The following is a 24,466-nucleotide window of genomic DNA, read 5'->3' as shown; positions in this document are numbered from 1 at the left end:
GCGCCCGCCCCTCAGCTGGAGCCGGCCGCGCCGCGCCGCGCCGCACTTCAGAGCAGCGCGGAGCCGGGATGGGCTCGGGGGAGCGGCGCCGCCCGCGTCCGCGTCCGCACGCCCCGGGGCCCGGCCGCGCCACGTAGGGAGCCCCGGCGCCTGCGGCGGAGCGGAGGGACAGCACCATGCTGCGCGCCCCGGCGCCCGGGCGGCTGCCGCTGGTGCTGGGGCTGCTGCTGCAGCTGTGGCGGGGCGGCGCGGCGCAGTACTCCAGCGACCTGTGCAACTGGAAGGGCAGGTGAGCGCGGCCGGGGCCGCGGGGCTCCCCTCCAGCCCGTCCCCGCGGAGCGCCGGGGGCTGGAGCGGGGGACGTGCCGCAGGGGAGCGGCACCGGGCTCCGCTCATGCCCGCGGGGGGGACTGCCGCCGAGCCCGGCTCTGCGCATCGCCCTGCTTGTGAAACCCCGCGCGCGCAGGGCGGCTGGCTGCTCAACCTTCAATCCTCTGTAATAAACTGCTGCGTCTTCATGGCTTCGCAACTTCTGCTGCGGCTCCTACTCTACTCCCCCCCCCCCCCATTTCTGTTTGCAATCGACATTGTTTTTTAATGAAACCTCCGTGCAGTAGGAGTTTGGTTTCCATTTGGTTAAAACTTTTTTTTTTTCTTTCTTTTTAATGGGGCACCAAGGAATGAGTGCATTAGATTTAGGCTTGATTATGCTTCTCTAATCTGAAGGGGTTCGTGTTGGAGTTTAATGTGGATCAGGATTTCTGCCTTGCGATGGAGAGAGTGCAAACCAGTGAAATGTGAATTTCTAATAGAGTGTATTTTCAGTCCAGATCGTGCAAAATTAATTTAAAATATGCATACAATTGGCAATTGCTTATGAACTTCCTGCATTTCTTGACAGGTTGTAAAACACTGGTTAGTAAATCCAGTTGGGGAGATATTCCCAATGTACAGCTGGGATGGGGCAAAGTCTACAGTTCCCTGTCAGTTTGATTGGCAAGTTCCCAACAATCTGGTTTTGCATAAGGAGCTCTCCTCTGCAGTGCCCTAAGCATTTCAGGTTTGTGTGAACCAGGCCTATAATCTGACAGTCTCATGTCTGCCTAAACAAAAGTTCAGGGCTCTTATTTTACGGGGCTGGCCAAGCAGGGCAGGACATAGTATGGTCCACAGCCAGTACTGAGTGCCAGTATTGAGCACTGAGTGCCCATGGAGGGGGATGCATGAACTAAATGTGAGTCACTTCCTGTTACTGCCAGCTTGGGGATAAACTGGTGACCCAAGCCTGGAATCTCCCATTGTCACCGCATCAGGCCCATTTTTGCTCATCAAGGAAATGATGTGTTCTTGGTGATCCTGTCAAAGAGGACAGACTAACTTCTTACAACTAGGTGGGATGGCCACATTGAGAACCGTGTCTGTAACCACCGTAACCAGAGTACAAGTTGACATAGGGCTTGGGGTGGGGCTTGTCAGATTTCATTCGCTGCACTCAAGCTTGACCTTTTGGCCTTCCGAAAAGAGGTAGTGATAGCGATCCTGTCGGACTGTAGGGGCTGTTTGTTCATTCCACCCATTCGCTGTATAAATGTGTGGTGTTTCTTCAGAATCAATAGCTGCTGTAACTTTTTTTTTTTTAAGATGTGACAGTCAAATCATATACTTTGGGGCCCAAGCTGATTGCCACAGAGGTCAGGATAGAATTCTTTGTATAAAATATAGTATTATGCAATCAAATAGTTGTATCCAGAGCTGTCTCCCTTCTGGTGTTTATGCCTTACCTATCATGGCATCTAAATAGTTCAGCCTTCTTGCAAACAAATTATAAAGCAGACTTGATGGGTCAGTGATTTCCTATAATAGATGTGAAGACATTTTTGCTTTTAGTGAGATTGTATCTCATAAATATCTAGCTCAGATCCTTTAGGCAGCTTTAAAAACCTTAGCCACAGGTCCTGTGAGTGCTCCTAATATTTTCCAGCAAATGTCTCATACAGTTAGATTGCTTACACTGCAGGTGTAGCAAGACCCAGAAGCACCTTAATAAAAAGCCTAATGGAGACTCCTAAGCCTCTCCCACAAAATATTGCTCTGTGAAAACTAGAAACTACATTATGATACATGCCCAGTCATTTCTGTAACTGTAATTATAATTCTGCCTGATACAATGATGTCACATTTATTGAGTGAAAGTGCTGTTCTGACCACACTGAAACCTTGTCAGACTAACCTGAGTCCTATTTCTAGACCTGAGTTCCATGTCTAGTTCTGCCTATGACTAGCTGTGTGGTCTTGGGTGAGTCATGACACTGTTCTGCTGTTCACCCATCTGTAAATTGGGGGAAATGTTGCTTCCCCCTTTTTTTAAAAAGGGCTTTGAGAGGTGTAGAAGAAGAAATGCTATTGTGGCAGCTCAAACTTGTCCACTGCTGCAGTGGACATATTGTGTAAAGGATCACCTGTTATGCATTCATGTAGAAGAATTGAGTTCACAAACGGCAATAGCAGATCTTCCAAGATGCACAGTAATGGGCCACTTGGGGCACCAGAAAGGCAGAATATCAACTAGACAAGTGCAGTGGATCAGCGGGTGTCTCCTGAGATCTGTAGGAGGAAGTACTGTTTGGTTGGACCAACTCCTAGAACAAACAGTACAAAGGGGGTGGGGAAGTCTCATTCATCAATGTAGTCATAAAACAATTGGCATATCTTCTTGACATTAAAAGATAAAAGCCTCAAGTTAGCTTAAAACAGCTTTATGACTAGTGTGCATGTGGTGCAACTTATTACTAGGTGTTCAATTTATTATCATGTTACTCAGAAGTAAACATGAAATTTAAATAGTTTTCCAGTATAGCAATAGATGGCAGTATTATAAATGTCTCATTTCATTTTGACCAAAGAAGGTCAGTGACAGATTTAACTAGGTCATTAATATTGAAATTGGCTCAACTTTCTGAATCCCGATTTATAACGGGACTTGATGTGCACAGGTATGTGTAGTCAGTGTATCTGACATTGTCACTTTATTGCTTGTGCTCTATAATTTGGCTTCAAAAGAGAATCTCTAAATCCACTGTGTTTCATTTGAATGTTTAGACAATTCCTGTCCTCAGTATCAATTGGGAGCACTTGCAGCATCTGCTTTATTGTGTTTCAGTTCTCAGTTCTCTTTTTTCCCCCTCATGTGTTTAAACATTCACCTTTCTGTGAAATGCACTCACCCCTGTGCTGAAGATGAGCGTGTGTACCCTTTGTATTATGTAAGGCTTACTTTGAAGGTCTGTGAAGGATATAAGTTATGTGTAGGTTTTCACAACATGAATTTTCTTCTTTTTAGCAATATTTAGAATATTTATTCATTGTCTGCAAAGAAAGAAATACAGTAAAAGCCGACTTCTTCAGTCTTGGTCTCGGCAGAGTGACTTTGCATATGTGCAGTACTGAAAGATAACCACCCCGATGATTTTTCTGGACCAGCTGTAAATATACATGCACATTGTATATTTGCTATATGAAATAGCACATTAAAAGTTGTTTCTTGATTATATTAAGTACTGCTGTGTGTTTTGAGGGCAAGACACTAAAGGTCAGGAACCATCCCCTTTCTCCTATCATCCAGGTTCTTGATGTGGCTCTCAAGATTATTCAAAAGCACATGTTTGTAAGCAGTGTTGTTATTAAAGTTTGAGTTTTCTTTGAGCTTCCTCATGTAACCTCTATCAAGTGGGTTCTACTGACACACATAATAATGAGTCACATCAACAGTAAATGTAAACCATATGTTGGTTTGGTTTTTTTCCTTTTTTACACATGGCTTCTCATAACTTTTCTAAATGCTGACTGAGTTATAAATCCTGCATCACTTGTTCTGCACCTGAGTATATTGGTGGCATGGGGAAGTAAAAAAGAGGGAGATGTCATGAGGTCTGTTTTCAGAAATCGGGGTTTAATATTCATTATTTATGCCATGGTAATGTGCTCTATTTTGGCCCTACCACAGACTACCTTTGTGACCCTGGACTAGTTACTTAGCTCCTGTCTTGCCTCAGTTCACACATCTGTAAAATGGGGATGCTGTGAAACTTAATTAACACATTGGAAAACTTTCTTTACCTAAACTGGAGAAGAGCTGAAGGGACCCATTGAATATGGCATTGTGTGAATGCTGAGTGAAAGATAAACCCTGAGTTTGAAGGTAGATACCCCAAGCCTGGGAGGGGAAGCAAAGGCATGGAGGCAAGTATTAGAACCTAATTGTTATGACTGCCAGTTCACTGCTGTACCCATTAGACTACACATCTTTCAAACCCATCCTGAAAGCTGAAAACATTAGAATCTAGTGCACAATTATAAATATCCTTAGAAAAATGCTTTGGGTTTACTTGCATGAGTAAAAGTTTGCAAGGTGACAGCTCATATCCAGTAAAGTAACTAAAGATCAGTAACATGGTGGATAGCCTTTAGAAATGACCTTTCCTCAGAGACTGACTCCAAGTTCTCTCTTGTGTGTCACTGCTGTCTCCCCTTTTTCTCATGTTGTCAAACTCTGCAGCAGTTCTTGCTGTTGTGAGGTGTGTTTGTTTCTATATTTGGCAAAGATAGCGGAAGATTTTATGTGGATTTAATGTTCATTATTTATCCCATGCTTATGTGTCCTACTATGGCCCTACCACAGACTTCCTTTGTAACCCTGTACTAGTTACTTAACCACTGTCTCGCGGGGGGGGAGGGGAGGGGGGTTAATAAAGGTTTAGATTGTTTTGTCTGAGGCTATTTAAAGCTCACCCCAAAATAGTAGTACAATTCATGGTTTCAGTCTTGTACGAGGTGATGAGTGTTTGAAGGCAATGGGTCAGGCCCTTGGCGATGGATTCAGTGATGCTATAAATGGGGGGCGAGGATGGTTCTTTGCTTACTTGTCCCTTTTCTGAGAGATGAGGTGATGCTTACTTAAGTTGTATTATTCATTTAATTTTCCTCTTTTTTTTTTTCTTTCCTTAGTGGCTTAACTCATGAGTCTCACAAGAAGGATGTTGAACAGGTCTACCTCCGCTGTTCTGAAGGATCAATAGAGTGGATGTATCCCACAGGAGCACTAATAGTCAATCTGCGACCCAATATGTTTTCTTCCTCTTCCAAACACTTGACTGTTTGCATAAAGCCCTTCAAGGACTCCACAGGAGCAAATATTTATTTGGAAAAAACTGGAGAACTGAAACTGTTGGTCCGAGATGGAGATCGCAGCCCCAATAAAGTGTATTGCTTTGGCTATGATCAGGGTGGCCTGTTTATTGAGGCTACCCCTCAGCAGGACATTAGTCGGAAAATTACAGGCTTCCAATATGAACTGATAAGCAAGGGGATAGCATCCGATTTGCACACAGTTTCTGGTGAGTTGTAAGCCTCTGGCCACATTTTAAAATACTATATTTACAGTGCTTAATAGATAGCCAAGTGATTAAGTGGTAATGTATTGGGGGTCTAAATTTCACTTGCTTTTAGAGCATGTGGTTTAAGAAGCCTTTTCCATCAAAGACTTGTTTATGAACTGATCCAGAATCATCACCAGCAGTGATTTGATTATCTCCTCATACATGCACACACAGGGGTAAATCAAGAGTAACTCCACTGAAGTTACATCAGTGTCGAGCAGTTTGAATCTACAAAGAATCAGGCTTTATGGTGATTAGTATTATTTTGTAGCTTTTATAATGTTAAGACCTTACTGGTTTCTTTTTTGAATAGCAAACATTGGAACAAGGGGCAATTCCTCTTACTGTTTTTTCTTTCTCTCCCTGTACATACTCTGTTTGCTGACCTAAATACCTTTTGTTTCAACAAGCATAAACACAGAGGTTGGAATACCAGTATACCACTTAAGGAGTAGCATCCTTGCACTCATGCAGAGGCTTGGACCAAATGACTGCCAAGGTGCTTTCCAGCCATATGATTTGGTTTAAACTTGCTGAGTCAACACTCTGAAATGGAAGGGCACTAACACTGCTATAATGATTTTTACAGACCTAGCACTCAGTCTTGTATATCCTGCATACCCATACCTCACATTGTAGCTGCCTTTCTTTTCAAGACCTAGGAGATGAGATCAGTTTTCCCTGATGGATAGTGGATCTGGGATGTTTTGTACCAAATGAGAAATTAAGTTTCAAAGTTGATATTGCCAGGGGTCCCAAGATGTATATAAATCTGTAGATTAAAACCAACTGCCTAAATACAGCCTAGAAAGCAATAGTTAAGCAGTACACATTTTGGGAGACCTGGTTTCATGTACTCTAATTAGAGACACTGTTTTACAAGTAATAGTACAGCTAATGAACTTATGCTATTATCTTGTTTTCCATAGTTCTCATAATTGATGCCAAAGTACTTAAAGACAGGTCTCCTCTTTAAGCAGTAAAACACCTGCTTTCTGTTGTATGCAGGTACTTTCCATTACGAAGTAAATCTGGATATTTGTGGATCAGCTAAAATGTAGTGGTTTTGAATTCAGCTGTTTGGATTGGCATGTAATGGACTTAGCGAGATAAGGATTAGCTGAAATACTGGTGCAACACTCATCACAACTGATAGGTGGCGCATTTGCCATTAAAACCAAAAAACTGAAAGTATAATTATGAAAATTGTTTCATTTCATCATTGTAGTTTAGTGTGGGAAGTTTAGGATGAATTGTCTAGTCTTATGTTGAATGTGTTGCAAAAGATTCCAAGTTGTTTTGGGTTTCATTGCCCACCAAGTTGGCCACCAAGTTGTTTTGGCTTTCAATTACTTTTGTAGAAGATGAGCATGCAATACAACTTATTCTCAACCAGGATGACACAGCACCCTGGGATGATGCAAGATCCTTTTAAAGGTGCCACGCAGTATTAGTATTGTTAGGTGTGTAAACACCTACACTTGATTCACAAGATAAACCCAGAGTTTACAAACAGGGATCCAGAGTGTCAAAAGCCTTCTGACTAGTTGTGAGTTTTTTTGAGTTCCTTACAACAAAAAAAATTGCCCTATTATTTTTCTGCAGTGGAAAAAATGAGTGAAATTTAAGAGCTGGCATTTTCTGAGGAGAGGCCTTCCACCCAAAAAGGTTGAGAACCATTGTACTGTACAGTACACAGTCTTTCACGAAGGGATTTTACATGATCTTTAAATACTTTTAAAATCTGATGGAACCTTTGAATTTAAGATTTGTTTTTGTGGGTGAACTAGGGTGAGAAATTCATCAAGTAGCTTGCTGCTGCTTTGACTATATATGAGGTGAATGTTGCTAGTAACTGCCCTGCTTAAAAAACAAAACAGAAATGATAATATACAAATAATGCTTTGACCATGGTGTTTTAAATTCACTGGCAGTTCTGCACCTCTGTAGAAGTTGACCAAAGTCAGTGAGACTCCCTTTCTACAGAGATCTAGATTATAGGAGCAGAAACAAATATACACAACCTGTGCAAACAGCTAATTCTCAGCTCAACAAATGTAGCAACACTGGAGCTGTTAACTTGAAACAAACCTATATGGCAAATTCTTAATATATCAGAACTTTTGGAAGTGGGAGGCAGTTTTCTCTGGTAATTTTTCAAAAGCCACATTAGTCACTATCTAATCATAGGCTTATTTTTTGATATAGATATTAAGTTGTCTTATTTAACCCGTTGAGCTCAAGTACTGTTTTCCTGAGCAATGATGATAGGTCTTGGTGCATGAAACAGATAGTAACAGACACAAGATAGCCTTAGGAGGACTTTTTTTTTTCCCATAGTGCTAGCCAGGAAACACAGATCAAACTCGGGTTTTTTGAGCTGTTGCTGTAGTTGCCTGTTTTTAGAAACCCCATGCCCTTGGAGACATATTCATCATACGTTCTTGCTGTATGTTGCTCCTGCCAGCAGTCAGTCAGATGAATTTGATTTTATTCCTTAATAAATGCCTTTGCTGTGTGCAGGAACAGCCAGGTAAGTAGCTGCATATACCTGCAATAGGTCTATGTTTTGGCATCTTAACAGATCACAGTCATTCAAGTCATTCTAGTTTGCTATTAAGCCACTGAAAGAATGCTTCATTTGCTTGATTGCCTGCTAGGCTCCTGTTTATTTGGGGGGATAAGTTTGCCATCAGTTGATTTCTAAAACTACTGTTTCTTCAGCTGAGAAAAGACTTGAGCCAGAGGCAAGCTTGTAACCGTAAATATGTTGAAAGCCTGATTTAAAGTTTCATCCAAAAGGGGGTTTTGTTACTTTGGCACATGTTTGGACTTTGATTGTGTGGCTGTCACAAATGGAAAAGTGAGTCTGATCATCTCCTAGTCACAGTTTAGTAGAGTTCAACAGAGCCAGAAGTGTCTGAAGAAATGCTTGTGACTCAGTGCTGTTGCCGTACAAGGCCGAGATATTTTGCCAGCGCTGGATGAGGGAAGTGCCTTCAGTTCTTCGCTTTTATACTAAAGTCAAAAAATATTTGTAAAAAAGAATAAGGGGGAAAAGTCCTCCTTGTAAAAGTCCTTGCTGTGGAATTTGACAGTTGGACACTTTCCATTCCTTGTATTACAATACTTAATGCAATCTGATGGTCAAAACTTTTTGTGCAGCTTTCCTGTTGAGTGTTCTGGTGTCCTGGTGATGATGATAGTATTCTGCTCCTGGATTTACTTCCTCTACATAACCTGGCATCCTAGCTCTAATTAAAGAGCATAAGTCATCTATGTAATACTTTCATGACCTTTTTTGCCCCCAGAATCTGCACATTGCAGGGTGCACCAATAAATCAGTGGTGCTTGGCAGGGGGGTGTATAATTTTAATTAGAAAATGCAGAGTTTACTGTCACTCTTTCCCACTTATTCTGAATTTAGCAAATTGGGCAATGAAAGATGTAGGTTCTGAATGGGTTTCTTGCTTTCCTTGGAGCAGATGAATTTCTTGCTCTATTATAACTGAATCTCTGGGTTTAACCCTTTTCTTGGCTCTAAATCTGCAAACAGCATTAGTTACCGTGTTCTCTACAGATTCTCTAGGGAGCTGTAGAAAGTATGTGTTGTACAGAGATGTGTTGTAATCCAGATTAGAGTAATTCAACACTGGATGGTTTATAGCATGGAATGTATTGTTTCAGCAATTTCTGTCATGACCACTTGGAAGAACTGTGCTTTTCGCTAATGGAGAGAAAGCATCAGAGGGGGCTAATTTCATCCACGATGTAAATCTGGCTTCAGCTCATTTACCCTGTGTCACATCTTGTGAGGGAAAGCAGGTTTTCCAAGAGTGACCACCACTATGTCTAATGTAGCACTGAAGAGAAGTTTAGCCTACGTTGTTAAAAAGCATTGTAGACTGCATAGCTTGTTATATGGGTGTAGTGCGCACAAGCTACAGTTCCACAATTCAGAAGTGGCTTCACTGATGGGACTTGGAGTCTTTGTAGGTTGGTTTCCAGTATCAAAAAAGGTGCTACAGCAGTTGGCTCCATTTGATTCAAGTTAGATATGCCCAACATTTTGGTTCCATGCCAAAGGTTAAGATTTGGATACCTTTACTCTGTTTTGGGAATATTGGTATTCAGTTCTTTGAGCTGTACAGTCCACTTTCTCCATTACACATTAATGAAGGTTCATAATTTGAATGCTGTAGTTCAGGAACTAAAATTAAGACTCTTCATTACCTGCCACTTGTTCTGGGCTAAATCACTCAATAATGTCCCTTTATCTTAATGACATCTACCCATTACAGTCCAGGTTCTGCTAGCTATTTTATGAGTTTCCTTTATTAATGCCTGGCAGCAAGCTGAGAATATTTATAGAGATCTGAGGTAAAATAGCCACATTTTTTTCCATCTAGATAAAATCCAGTTACCTAATCAAGAACAGTATGTCCAGCTGTTTCCTGTGGGCTATTAATTCACTGTCCCAAGGAATGTATTAAATTGGTAAAACAAATGCTTAAGCACTTTCTTAACTTCCAGTTCACTATTTCATGAAGAATCCTCTTTCACTTCTGAGACCCCGTTGCACACTGTAAGGAGTGCAGTATGGCTGAGGCAGAATACATTTTTGTCCTAGTATTATTACCATGATAATGACCTTCAGTTGTCTTCCCAGGGGCTTACCTATTAATTACAGTATCTTAATCTAGCCAGTATTTGCAAGGAAATGAGCCTTTTACCTTAAGGCTGGGTGCACTGTAGACTTTTATTTTTTTGTGTAGTTCAAAGTGGCAGGCATAGTTTACATTTCCCTTGTGCCCCCTTCCCCCCCCCCCCAGTTGGCTGTGAATTAACATTACTTCCTTGAGTGAAAACCCATGGGGCAAGCACTTAAATTTGTGACTAACTTCAGGCTGAGAACACTTGCATATACCTAGGTATTTGCAGGATCAGAGGGCCTTGGTGTAATAATGATGAGGATGCCTTCTCAGTATGCACTTATTGGCTGTACTTGCAGATGAGCTGGTGGAAATGAGAGAGCCTCCTGGAACATTTTAACTTGAAAGCCCCCATAATTTTCACAGGGATTTGGAAGAAAGAGATCGTTAGATGAGAGCGCCAGCCAATTCTTCAGGAAGAGCCAGTATGGAAGGTTGTGAGAACTGCACTTCAGTTCCTAGTGAATCTCAGGGCCAACAAATTTACACGCAAACCAGTATAAGTGATCAGAAGGTGGTTCAAATCTGTAACGCAACAGAAGAACAGTACACTAATTGCTTTCAAAATGGCCAAAACCAGTTTAAGATAAACCTGGATGGATGTAGTAACAGATTTAATTGGGTTAGATTAGTCAGTGTATTGAACTTCTGGCTCAGATCCCCCCTCCAGATTCAAGTTAACTTACAGTCCCCCAGCATGGTTTGCACCTCCCCTGCAAACTCCCCCTCATAGGGTGGACAGGCTAGTTTTGGCCAAAGTTGTCTGCTCCAGTTGAGCAGGGAGGCATGCTCTATCCCCTTCCCTCCCCTCCTGTCCCCTTCCTTCCCCTCCATCTTCCCCCACCAGCTTCTGTCTTGGGCCATTGCAGGCATGTAGCTGCATTTGTGGAATCAAAAGTAAATGTCTGTTCACTTGTTTATCAGTTCAGTCTACACAGCTTAGACTAACCTGTGAAGACTAAATTGGTTCAGCCTCAAGCTTTTTGACTGTCTGTACTTAGTGCAGAAATTGGGAATCCCCCTTATAGAGTCTATAGAAATATATTTAAGATATTGTACGGATTAACACAAACCACTTGTGTTTGCATATTTGTGTCTTTCCCAGCTGTCTGCACAGGATTAATTCTAGTAAAGATGCATTCAAATTTCAAATCCTTCCCTAGTATTATTTATTCATTTGGTTTGGTTTGGTTTGGTTTTTTACCATTTCTTCCTTTCTGGAATCTCCCAACTGGTTTTCTGTAAACATTAGCAAAGATTTAAAAAAAAAGCTCCATGTCTTAAATGCTTTACTCTACCCAAGCAGGGTAAAAAGAAGCCTCCTATTCGGGCCCACCCGAGTCCACACAGAACATGTTTTATAGCACTTCCCCCGCCAAGTGTTCATTATGCAAGTGAGTTGCACACAAATAAAGCTGCACTTCAGGAGCAGTTGCTTGTGCAGTAGTTGCCTTCAGCTGTGTGGTATTTGAGGCAGATTTTGAGATGAGAGTGATGGTTCATTAGGGGTGAGAATTGTTCTTCATCCCTCTTCTCCCCCCTTGCTCATTCAGTTCTCTCACAAGCTGCTCAATAAAGCTAATTTGTTTTACCAGTGCACAAAAGATGAGACCAAACTAGAGGCATATTAATTGCTAAAGAATGAAATACAGCTATGACATTTACTTTTTAATTCAAGCAGAAATTTCAGGGTGTAGATGAGAAGGTAGCAACACTGAATCTGCTGTTACTGGTGAGAATTGAGTTAGAATTGACAGGTCTTTGTTAGGTCTATGTTCATCTAAATAGGGAATCTACAATGAGATTAGGTTTGAAAAACCAGGAACCTGTGGGTGATTCATACGACTGTCTGGCCACATTTGCAGTAATTGGCAGGGGTGCGGAGGTTGAAGTGATGAGCTCCCTAGTAAGGGATGTTTCCCTCCCCTGCTATTTGTGTAGAGAATGTGGCAATCCCAAGGTACACCTCTGAAGTGAAGATAATGCAAACAGTTTTAACTTCTCCCACTCAAGTAAAGAATTCTGCTGGGACCTGAGTGTATGTAAAGCAGTTGATGGAAGACCTAGTTTTAGAAAAAACAACTTTTGGGGGTTACGTTATTAAGAGTGCTTCATGCCGTAACCTGTCTGAAGTGCTCTATAGGGATTACGGTGCTAGATCCCCCCCCCCTTTTTTTTAACTCCACATTACATTCTCCTTCTTCAGTGAGCAGACAAGATGACAATAGAGTTGTAATGATAAGCGCACAGCTGCAGGGGAGAGGGTATAAGAAAATAGCTTATTTTTGCCAGACTGGCCACAAATACACTAAACATTTTTCAACTCAGTGGGCAGTCAAAACCAATAAGCAGTCAGGTGTATTATCCAGGCAGCTGGGGTTCTGCTTTGCTCTGACCTTTATGTATTACAGAAGATAGACCCACAAATGGAATTGCAATCCAACAGAGTTGCTTGGCAGTCTTTAATAATGCTCCATGCTTGCTCTACAAAACTGTTTAGTTTGCTAATTCCTGAGGCTGTTGTTAGGGAAAAGATAGGAGCAAAGGAGGGAGAGGGATTTGTATTTTTATTTTGCTCTGGAGGAGTAAAACTTTGTTAACTATTGTAACAATAGTCAGTTTTCATGTGCTGGTATGTCATTTTGCAGGAAAGAAAATTCTTTAGCTTTAACCTGTTTCCACACTATTTTTTAGGAAGAAGACATTATACAGTGTTATATAGCACAGGTTCTTGGAAGAGCATCTAAGGATTGACTTCACTGCCTTAGTCCTTCCAGATTCGCTTATGTTTGTGCAGTGTAAACATAGAGCTTTGCCAAACAAGAATGCCTTGCATTTAAAGCTTGTCTAATTTTTGTCTCAGCCATGCAGTTGGTCTGCTAAAAGATATCACTCACAAAAAAATCTTTGCTTCTTGCATAATTCTTGGATCATCGTGGTTACAACCTCACTCCAATACTTCCAGCTCTTTATACCTCCTTTCTACTTGCTCTGCACACCTTGTCCTTTACACTCATGTAAAATCAGGTTGGTTTGGTATGAAAGCACAATCTTATTACAATGAAGAAATCTGCACTGGTTTTCTTGCTGTATGAATCCATTAAGCCCTGATGTTGCAAATCAGAAGAAATGAGCATGTAATTTTTGGGGAGTGAACTGGGAGATAAATATGGTCATCAAGAGTAGCAGTGGTTTAAAAAACAGTTTGAGTTAGCTTTTCTTTATCCTATATGCAGGCCTCCTTGAGGGCTTATCAAACAAGAAATTACTTTGAAATAAGAACTGAACTTGCTCCTCTAGAGCTCTCCCACACGTGGAAAGGAATTTCATTTCTAGAAACACAAATAAGAGTGTTCATGTATGTTTTTGTGTGCATTAAGACTCACTTAATCTTTGATCTTTAACTACTTCACTTACAGGGTTTAACTTTAACCAGCTTCTTGTCATTTAATTCCGATCCATTCCATGCTGCATATTCAGAGTGTGGGGGTGTAAAATTCCTGGCCAGTTTCCAAACTGTTAATCGGTACCAGCTCTCTCCAGTTTTTATTATACCAATGCCAGAGGGCAAAGGGAAAGTTTTGAAACTAGAGCAGAACGTCTGATTTACTGTACAATTTCATTAGCACTCAGGAGCAAGAAATGGGTGCCCTACTAGTCGTATCCTGTCAACTGCACATGACATCTCATGGAAAGATTTTTTTTTTAAACCTTTCTAAAGGAAACAGTTCCTCTTAATTTAAAAAAAAAAACAAACCTTCATGCATCATTTTATTTTTCTGAAGTCTACAGTGAGTTCATTCGTGTTCAGACCCTGAAACAGGCTACATACAGCTAATACCAAGAAGGAAGGCTTCCCTCTTGACTGGGTGTTGAGAGGGGACAGGCTAAGTCATTATTTTTTTACTGAATTTAAGTTTTAAGATTGGTTTTCTAGCCCTTCTAATAAGCATCATTGTCTTGAACGCAGTGCCTCCAACATCTCTGTTCCTGTTCATGGTTTTTTATGAAGCTACAGAGCGAAGCCAATATTCTAGTCACTGTAGCCGTTCAGAAATCTGTAGAATAAACGAGATTCAAACTGCTGAATCTTAGCAAAAGTAGCAGTAGAAATATGTATGGGAAGAAGGAAACAAAAGCTGGTGGGTAGGGAGGGGCAGAATGGCCCTTCCCTTTCTAGCGGCCAAAAACCAGGAAAGCTTCAAAGAGATGAGACTAGCAGTAGCCAACAGCTGATATGGAAGATGGGATCGCTCAACTGGTACATGTCCCAGTACGCTTCCTTTTTCCAGCATGTGGGAGGTTAGTCAGGCTGTTCAAGAGCATTTCCTGTGGACCTTCTGGTTAGGGAAAGGGGAAATCTAGATGATGTACACCTTTTGCTAATACATGACTAGTAAGGACCACAAGTTTTACCCATGCACTTGAAAGTCAAAACCTTTATATCACTTAGGAAGATACTGCTTATGTGAGGGGATGGCTGATAGGTTCTGGAGATAACTTATCTGTGGGATAAACCCATATATATCATGGCTTCATACTAGTATCTTCTTTGGATTCGGCAGTTGAAATACACAGTGGATTTGCTCCAATTGTAGCTGGAGGAAGGGAAAGAGTAGAAAAACATTTGTTAAACATTTGCTTCTGTAACAAAATGGTATGGTAAACTTGGCCTTCTGTGGTAGAAATACTGCAGAAAGAATTTAGCTGAAAAATCCATCTACCCAAGTGGTTTTAAATTCAGTAAAGCATTCATGACGTGCAACTACCTCTGTTTCGAAGGGTCTGGCAGAAAGGTTTTATATGGTACCAGGAATGATGGTGAGGCAACATCTGAGGTGCAGGAGCAGAGAACTGAATTTAATCCTAACTCAATGCACCTCTTTCAGCCTGGTGGGGAAGAAAGAAGTTCACTCTTGTTTGGCTGGGCCAGGCTCTTTCAGGAAGCTGACAGAAGTGACATTTGCCATGCGATCGGCCGCTTGAAAGCACTTTACAGCCATCCTCTGACAGAAGTGCATGGCTGCAAAGTGCCTTAAAAGTGCCTCGACCCTCATGTAAAGAGGGTTCAGATGAAGGTGCTCCGAAGTGGGCTGGGCTGATGCAGCCCAGCCCTGTCTCACCCCTGGTGCTGTTTGCAGGAAGGGAGGGCACTGGGGTTTGCATGTCTGTCTGCCTTAGGGTGGGAAGGAGGAGGGACTTCAATCTACCCACCCCCTCACCAGTTCAGGTTGAGGAAAACCCACTCAGAGCACCCTCCTGTCCTGCAGACAGCACCAGAGCAAGGGGGGAGGAGGGCACAGCTTTGGGGGAAAGGCTGCTGACAGGCAGGTCTTCAAGGATTGGCTCCAAAGTGGAGCTAGATTCCTCCGCTCCCCTGACCCAACGGTGAACGTTTGTTGGGGAGGGGTCGCTTTAACTCTTGGTGCTTTCTGTGAAATGCTGTGAGTTAGAGCAGGAACCTACATGTCTGACAGCCCCCATGATGATTCCCCACAGAACAGGCAGGCAGTGAAATAAATAGCAGGGCTTTAGCAGAATTTTGGCTTTGTCCTTATCTGTTGGCCCATGGCAAGTATGTGTGTAATGTTGGGAAGTAAGATGCTCCTTTTCAAGGGTTACAATAATTTACTTCATCCTCGAGAAGATGGGATTATGGAGAGGAATTGCATTGCGGGAGGGTGTCTTGGGACACAGTGCAGGTCAGGATGACTCCTGAGAGGTGTAGTTTATATATGATCCCTTGCTCTGGGCTGGGCCTGAAGGTAGTTCTGTATTATGCTGCTTGAATAAAATCTCCTAGTGGCTCTAGTTCACTTTTAATCTGTTTTATTAGGCTGTGTGCTGTAGCCAGGAACAGCTGAAAGGGGTTAACCCTCCTTCCTCTAAAGATGTATTGAAGATGCATAGTTGCTTCTGGAGCTACCAAGTCAATTTAATTTTAAAAACGGTATTGCAAACAGGGCTTATCTAGCACTAAATTCCTTCATCAAAAACTGGTTTAATTTTGATAGATTTCTGTGGTACTTAGGGCTTTAATGCTCTCTTGGAATACATTTTTATTAAAAGATAAGGTCTGATTTATGGTCTTACGTTTCTCAGAGCACATAAGTTGTCGTGTCTCTGACAATAAAGTTTAGAACATGGTTTTTTTTCCCCCTCCCCTCTACAAGCAGGGAAGTGGAAATAACTTGGTCCTCTTAGCATAAACCATGCCACAGTATATGAAAGTCTGAATTTCATTAACATTTATCCAATGGTTTAAATTGCTCTTGGAAAATAAATACCACAGCCTCGTCCCTGCTTAAGCCTTTCGAATTTATGCATGTTAAAATGAACATTCAAAAATCAAGCCAAAGAAAAGGAGCTATTTTTTTTTGTTTTAACCTTACCTTTTTTAAATAAAAACCCCAAATAAGTATCTTGGTTTGCATTCTGTCCATCAAGACTAGATAATTGTCTTATTTCGCTTGTCTGGAGCTGGTGTTTTTTCACTTGAGCAGAAGTCTGGAACTTCAATACAAATCTCAGTCCTCATTTCCAGGCTCTGACTCTTTGTATGCTGCTGTGTCATGCTTTTGACAAGATCAGGCTGCAGCTGTTGGTTCCTCATCAGTCACACATGCTAGATATTGGGTATCATGCATTGGCAACTCTCTTCTTCAGCTGAGCTTAACATCTTCATTCATGACCTTTTGCTCTGGGTTGCCATTTGCATCCCTCTTTGAAGTTACTTATTGTCTTCAGCATAGCCCTGCACCGCAGCTCTTCCGCACTGAAGCTGGGAGCTGTGAGTTCCAGACGCTCTACTGGAGCCAATGTACTGTGCTGTGGAGGAATATGTCCCGGGTACGTCAAATGCGTGACAATTGCGTTCGGTTGATCTAAGGGGCATGGTCACTTTCAAACCTGTGTCTTCTGAGTGGTGATATTATTTAACACAAGCTCCATGGCTACACATTTGCTGTCCAGTTTAGAATTTTCATATTGAAACACTAGTTGGGGAATGGTGCAGTTTGCAGAGGCTCATGTAATGCTACCCAAGCAAGGGACAGGAAAACACTATAAAACAAGGGAGTGACAAGAGGGCTCCACTGAGCATCGCGAAGTTCTGCCACAGGTGTGGAGAAGCTCTCTGTGTTATACAGCTGTTCTGTCTCTGTTATGTAGTTGAAATGTGATTTGTGTGGCTGCAGGTATTCCACTAAGTGCAGGTGTGTTGGAAGTTGTTCTGTTGACACGAGATTACAACTAACGTGTTTGCATCAGTTCAGGGTCCAGGTGCAGTGATGCAGTTTTGGGCAGCATTTCAGAATGGTGTCAGGCGTATCTTGGAGACTGACTTGCTAAAGATCCCTGGGATAAGGAGAGGTGAAGGCTTTTCTAGAGCACTGCTTCAGATTTCTGTAGCTAGTACTGTGGGTTCCCCTACCTTGTGTTGCTGCCCATCACCCCTTGAGCTCCAGAGTGGGTTAGAGCTTCCCAAACGGAATGAAAGGCAGATGTAGTTATTTAGTGGCATAAGACAAACCACAACACTTCTCCAGAAAATGCTGGCTGCCATTGGTACAAAGTAGCAGCCTTTCAGACCTTCAGGTTCATGTTGGAATTGTTCAGCTTTTCCCTTTTAAGAGGATGTCTTGGGGAAAAGGTTAAATAAGGGGCTACTCTGACAGTAGTTAAGAGTAGAATTGGGCCATGTCACAGGAATATGTTGCTGCTTGCTTTTTGTATTTTTTTTAAACACTCCTCCCCATGGACAGAATCCTTGGTCCGCTGTCAATCAGATCTTCCTTTCAAGTAAAAAGAGACTAAGTGAGGAATATCTATGTATTTTGAAATTTCTTTGCAGAAGGCAAGCCCTTCTGGCTTTTCAGGAAAGAGTTGTTCAGTGGCATCCTTTTGAATAAGTTTAGGATTGCAGTAGTTGCAGGTCAACTTTGTGGCTTTTTCTTCCATACGAAGGTAGTGCTGGTGATGGTCCCTGACTCTAAACCCCAGAATTGGCATAATAAGGGCAGCTGTAGTGCAGGATCACCCACACTGTGCTAATGCCAACATAGAAAGCAGTGGGGTCCCCGGAGCCCATTCAATCTGTAGCAGTGTCATTTAGATTGCCAGCAGCAATAGTGGTGATTTTTCATGAATTTAGCTTTTTCCGATTGGAGCTTCAACCATGCTTGGGTCCTGCCATTGGGTTGTAAAGCTAACACGAGTGTGTATCTAACATACGCGTATAATGTGTGATTGTAGCATCTTTCGGCAATTTGAAGTACAAACAAACCAGCACTACCTCCCACATAACACATGCATGCACACACTCCTACTTTTTAATAAAACCAAAGGATGTTCCTCAGTAAGGTATTTTTTTGCAGTCACTGTGCATTAAACCAATCCACTTCTGCTTTAAAGGGACGTCTTTCCTGTCTCCTGTCAAAGAGCAGCATTCTTGTAAATTGCAACACATTGTCAATCCACAGTGACAGAGCACAAATTTGATAGTGCAAAATGCTGTGTTAGTATTGGACAGAGACTGGACTCGATGGCCAGTGAGGTCCCTTACAGTCCCTCGTTCTTGCCTTTTAGGTCAAAAGAGATTTTGTCCAAACCTCCTTGTACTGTTCTCTGGCTATGGGAGAGCTCTTTGAGCTTAGTACTGTGATCACTTATATTTGTAATTTAGCCACATCTCTCTCTTTCCCTGTCTATCTTCCCCTCCCCTTGGGAAGGACAGAGAGACATGTTCAACAAGTCTGTTGGCCAACAAGTGCAGTCTATTGTTAGTATCACCATGTCCTCCTCAGTAACATCAGGTTCAGAGGGCAAATCGCTCAAAGCAGCTGGGACATGACTGCTGGCTCGTAAGGAATGATGTAATTACATCCCCCTCCACAGTGAAGTGAATAGAGAGGCCTTCAGAGACGCTTGCTGGGGGGGCTGCCTCAGGTTACTTCAGGTCAGGATACTGTCAAAATCCATCAAAGGAATTCCCAGTAGATTTGGCAGCCGACCTGCACAATGCAGGCATTATGCCACAAGCGGTGTAGTTGAGTTATAGGCATCTGGGCTTTGGAGGGATTCAGTAAGATGTTGCTCCCCCCCTCCTCCCTCTGCTGCATGAATTAAGGCTTTTTTGGATTACTGAGTTTAAAGAAATCCAAGTGGTTCAAGCTGGTTTCTTTTTGTTACTGGTTCAGATCGTTTTTTTGTGCAAGAGAGGGGACCCAGAGAGCCATAAAACTTGCTCAGCAAGTAAAGGGACACAACCCGAGGTGAAGGGAGAACGTTGTCCTACTGTGAACACAGGGCCTTTTTCTATTAACTCTGCAGGTTTCTCCATAAAATGACTTCTCCTGGAACTACATAGATATTTTACATTTTTGATGCAAGTAAACATGCTGTCTGCATTTCAGGATTGGTTTAAGGTGTGTAAGGCCTTCTGACTTTGGATGGGGAAGCATACAGTCACTCAGCAGCCTTCAGGCAATGTTAATTACTGAACCTCTGCAGTTCAGCACTAATTTAACATATGATCAAAAGTTTTATTCCCTTTACTAGCAATGCTCCTATTAAAAAAAAAAAAAAAAATTCCCAGGTGTCGACTCTTGTATTTTCATTCTCTGTGGGAATATATGGTAAGGTTTTCATTTGATTGACTGTTTGTCTTCTGCTTTTCATGGTTGGTCTTCAGCAATCTTTTTTCATCTCCCACTCACAGCTAGGTATATACATATAGGATGTTACCCTTGCAAGATATACCTGATGCACCTAATACAATTGGCGAATGGGGGATAGGGACACTGGAGCATGGTGCTCTGGATTTGCTTGGCATTGTAACTGTGGAGTATCACAACCAAACTCGAGCAAGTCAGCCTGGAGCTGAAAGAGAATACTGAACTCCCAATTCTAGTTTATTGTTCAAAAAGGAGAAGTTAGGATGCTGTCCTTCAACATCCATGTTTCTGAGACCTTAATATTGAAGGGAATTGGATCCATACTTAAAATGAACAAACAAGTGCCCTTACCTTTATTACTAATATTAGTCTATTAATATGGGAGAAATCTTTTAAGGTCTCATTTATTTTTCATCCCTAATGCTGCTGTTTTTCTCACTCATTTGAGAACACAAGTGGTCTAGCACTTCTTACAGTTGGTTCTCACATCAGGTTGTAAGAGGATGTTTGGTTCTAAAATAACTTTTTTCACTGATCTTTAAGAAAATCTTGTAGGGTTTGCCTCCATCTCAAATGGTTCGCTAGTGCAACACCTAACCATATGATTAACTTCAGCACTTGTTAGATCCCATTAAAACCCAGCTGAATTCAAGAACCAGTATTAAGTTTGTTAGCTAATATTGTTCTCTTCCTTTCCTCAATCTCATCTGCATGAATTTGGCTTTTGAATCAATGAAATATTTCCACAGTAGGATGTCATGGAAATAATGTGTGTTACTTTCCATTATTGGGTGAACATTAGAAGCTTATTCTGGGCAGGGCCCTGATCAAAATCACTTTGTTAGGAATCTCCTGTTCAGGCTTTCTTCTGTGATTTCAGTTACGATCTTGACTCTGGCTGATCAGATCCACTGATAGGCATTTCTCATGACATTTTTGTGTTTCCAGACCTAGCCCTAAAGCAAAAACATACAAAGAAGCATTAAAAAGCTGGGAAAGGGCAGAACACTCAAACATTTCTCTGACATTTTTTGTTCATATATTTAGGTGATTGGTCAGATTGGCTGTTTTTTGTCAAAACCACTTTGCCCACCACTAGTTTTTCTTTCTTCAGAATTTATCACCCTTTAAGAGTTATTCCCTTAATCTCCCCTGCCCAGAAATGTGCATTTTACATTCTGTTTAATCCTATTAAACTGTGTATTACACTGTGTATTAATCATCTGACTGGAGAAATCTGGTTCTTTTGGAGCTGTAATCCTCCTCTTTGAATGACTGTTTCTATGGGACCTTGGAAAACATAAAATAGATTTGCTGTGTCTTATGTTAAAGAATAGTTATACTGTTTAGAAGGAAGGGTGATAGTTAAGTATCTTAGGGGCCAGCTAAGCATCATTTAGACTAGTTCAAATGTACTACTTAGTACAGTAAAATACCTGCCTGAGTAGAGGGTGATTGTAAGGGTGACAGCTTGTGAAGTTTGTAAATAAGAGTTTGAGATGCTGATTTTGGGTGACTTTTTAATTTGTCTTGATTGTGGATTATCTAAACAATTACACTTGTCCTTGTCTTTGTGTGAGCTCAGTTTATCAGCAGCAATGGTTATTATAATAATCCAGGGTGAATTGTATGGCTGACTGATATCAAGTGCCCCCTTAAAGTGACATCAAGGAAAAAGTATGTATTCTGATCCTCAGGCTTCCAGTGGGTAGCCTTAATTAGCATCACCAGGTAGGGTAGACCCTGATACTAAGCAGATTTCTCAACTCAGTAGGGTATTATAGAAACATCTGTACTGTAACTACAGTACCTGCTCTTCAGAAATAGCTGGCTGAGTACAAAGCAGAATCACATTCTTGCATTGATTAGATCACTGTAGATACCAAAATGTTTCCTGCAGTACAGGAAATGGTCTTTGTACTGCTTGAGTTTTAACAGATATGGTCTTGAGTTTCCACTGTGTCTTGATGTAGTCAGACACATGTTGTTGTTGTTGTTGTTTTTTTTAACTGAATATCCTGGTGAAATAGCCCTACCACATTTCATACAAATCATTTTAAAAAAAACGTTGCTGTAAGAGTTTAAATGCCACGTGATCTTCAGATCTTTTACAAGGGCTTTGAATTCTATAGTGCATCACACTATAAATAGACCTATAAAATCATCTAAGTCCAAACATAATGTGCTGCCACTCGCCACCTGTGTGTAGACGTAGGTTAATCAATGTATACATTGTTATACAATGCATGATGTTGAGGAACTTGCAACCTCTTAGCTTATAAAGCACTGAGTATTTGAGGGTCATTTTCACGTAAACCACTTGTTAAATAACAAGAATGAACCCATAATTTGTCTCTTATTAACTCTGCCCCTTTCTCTCCAGCCCCCTGCCGACCCTGCAGTGACACAGAAGTCCTCTTGGCTGTCTGCACTAGTGATTTTGGTGAGTATCTTCTTTCTCTTCTGTTTCTACTTCCCCACTCTGCCCTCTCCCTCCCTACTTTTAATCTGGCGCCTGCTGGATTTGACTACAGAAACCTCTGCAAACAGTGATAAATGTAGACACCAAATTGCAACAAACTGGAAACTTTGTCTGCTTGCAGTAAACAAACTGTGTCCAAGGCAGCACAAAGAGAACAGAGAAGGAGAACATTTTTATAGGAGGTGACATGAAGGGCCTCAATTAAAGCCATTGTATTTGGCTAGTCCTTTCTATAGAGAACAAAGAAGAACCAAGCAACAACAATGGAGGTAGAAGTTCAAAGGTTTCTTGGGGGCATGTAATGGGTATTTTCCCCTTGATGTTCCAAAATGGACTACTGACAAAAGACCAAAGGCTCAGATGGCTGTTTTTATGTCTGTTTTCTAAAGGGGGAAAGTTAATGTTCAGCTAGTATTTGTAATGGTAGCAACAAACAAATTATATTGAGAGGGAGAAATTGGGAATGTTCTAAATGTGCTTTTGACTTTGGTAGAACTCTTCTTTCTTGAACGTGATTTCTAATGTAACTTCCTCATGCATAAATTTAAAGTAATGTAGACAGTTTGGCTTTTGGGTTTTGAAGATGTGCTGTAAGGATTATTAATACAAACACTGTGCCCTTGAATTTACTGGGCCAAAATTCAAACTGATGTAATAAATGTGTTTTCCCCACTAACTTCACTGAAGCTGCCTGCTTCAGAACTGAATTTGGGCCCAACTCTCCCAAAGCATTTGCACGTAACCCTCACTTCATTTCGTTCTTCTGTCTCCAGTTGTCAGAGGTTCCATCCAAGATGTAACAAATGAGGTAGAACAGCAAGAGTCCGTAATAGATGTCAGCGTAAGCAGACTCTACAGGCAGAAGAGCAAAGTCTTCCAGCCCTCAGAGGAAAGTGGGAGCTGGCGAGGGCAAATAAAGACCCTGCTGGAATGTGGGGTGAAACCAGGAGATGGAGACTTCCTCTTCACGGGACGCATGCACTTTGGGGAAGCCCGGTTAGGCTGTGCCCCTCGTTTCAAAGACTTCCAAAGGATGTACAAAGAAGCAAAGGACAAAGGGCTAAACCCTTGTGAAATTGGCCCGGACTGAAATCCTCCATCTGGCTGCAGATTGCTCTTAGCACTCGGCTGGAACTGCTTCCCAGCCACAGTGAGCGTTCTGAACAAAAAACTGATCTGAAAGAATGAGGAGATCTGGTGAGCAGAGTGGAAGAACCACATGGGATGTCCCTGTGGCCAAGGGAGGCTGTTACACTAATGGAAGCAACAGAGGTACGAGCTCGGAAGGCTGCCAAGCAACCAAGGCTGGAATTTTAACCAATCTTGTCCCTATGAATTAAATTATTATATTTTTTTAGCAAGTTTCTTAGGAAAACAAGCAAAGAAACCTACCAAGTCTTAAACCCTTCCCAGTAAAAAAACAAAAACAACTGCCTTTATATCTCTTTAATACTAATGTCTTAAGCTGATGTAGCATTTGGTATGGCATATTCTGTATAAATGGTAAAGAATGTGGTAGAACACGGTAAAACCATCTTAATGTTGATGCTTTGTAAAAAGCTTGATGTACAATTCAAAGTTTTTTGTTATGACAGAAATTTATGGAGCCAAACTCCTGTGTTTTTTTTGTTTTTTGTTTTTAATTTGAAAGAATGTACAAATCGCCACCTGCAGCTTTTTGTCCAGGCTGGTAAATTTGTTTCCATTCCAGAGAAATAAAGGTCCCTGGATTTGATCTGCTTTGTTATGACTTATTTTCCTTCTCCATATTTTGCAAGCTCTGCTGCTCCTGATGTGCATCTGGATCAAGTGTCACTGGGCTAAAGATTATTCCTTGCTTATTTTGTGGCTGCTTTGAATAGAGACGATGAAGTCTGAGTGCCTGTGATTGGTTTGGAAACCACAGTATTTTTTCAAATGGAAGTGGGATCAATTCTTTTTGAAGTCTTAAAGGCACCTATCCTAGGCGAGATGCCTGAATTTTGCACTCTGCCATTCAGTAGGCTATTCTGGGAACCGCTGCAAAACAAGTATTTCCCCCAACCTCATCCTTGCCAGTGGCTAAGCTTTAAGACATCACAGGGGCAATTTTTTTTTTGCAAGTATCTAGTTGGTCTAATAAAAGATACCACCTCTGCCACGTTCTGATTCCTTTTGCTTCTA

The 24,466-nt window shown here is 41.6% G+C and overlaps 1 protein-coding gene across 1 annotated transcript; it reads left to right on the top strand.

Annotated features, from left to right (window-relative positions):
- On the top strand, positions 1 to 24,038 carry METRNL (meteorin like, glial cell differentiation regulator). The gene is made up of 4 exons (XM_090060045.1): positions 1 to 289; positions 5,005 to 5,393; positions 22,205 to 22,264; positions 23,077 to 24,038. Exons 1-4 carry the CDS (start codon positions 177 to 179, stop codon positions 23,391 to 23,393), a joined length of 879 nt encoding a protein of 292 aa, XP_089916171.1. The 5' UTR covers positions 1 to 176; the 3' UTR covers positions 23,394 to 24,038.
- The last annotated feature ends 428 nt before the right edge of the window (positions 24,039 to 24,466 follow it).

The sequence above is a fragment of the Crocodylus siamensis genome, chromosome 8 (genome assembly GCF_052110815.1).
Source record: "Crocodylus siamensis isolate JL-2025a chromosome 8, ASM5211081v1, whole genome shotgun sequence".
NCBI classification, from domain to species: domain Eukaryota; kingdom Metazoa; phylum Chordata; order Crocodylia; family Crocodylidae; genus Crocodylus; species Crocodylus siamensis.
The sequence above is the reverse complement of the archived record's forward strand: the minus strand, read 5'-3'. Positions and strand labels throughout refer to the sequence as shown.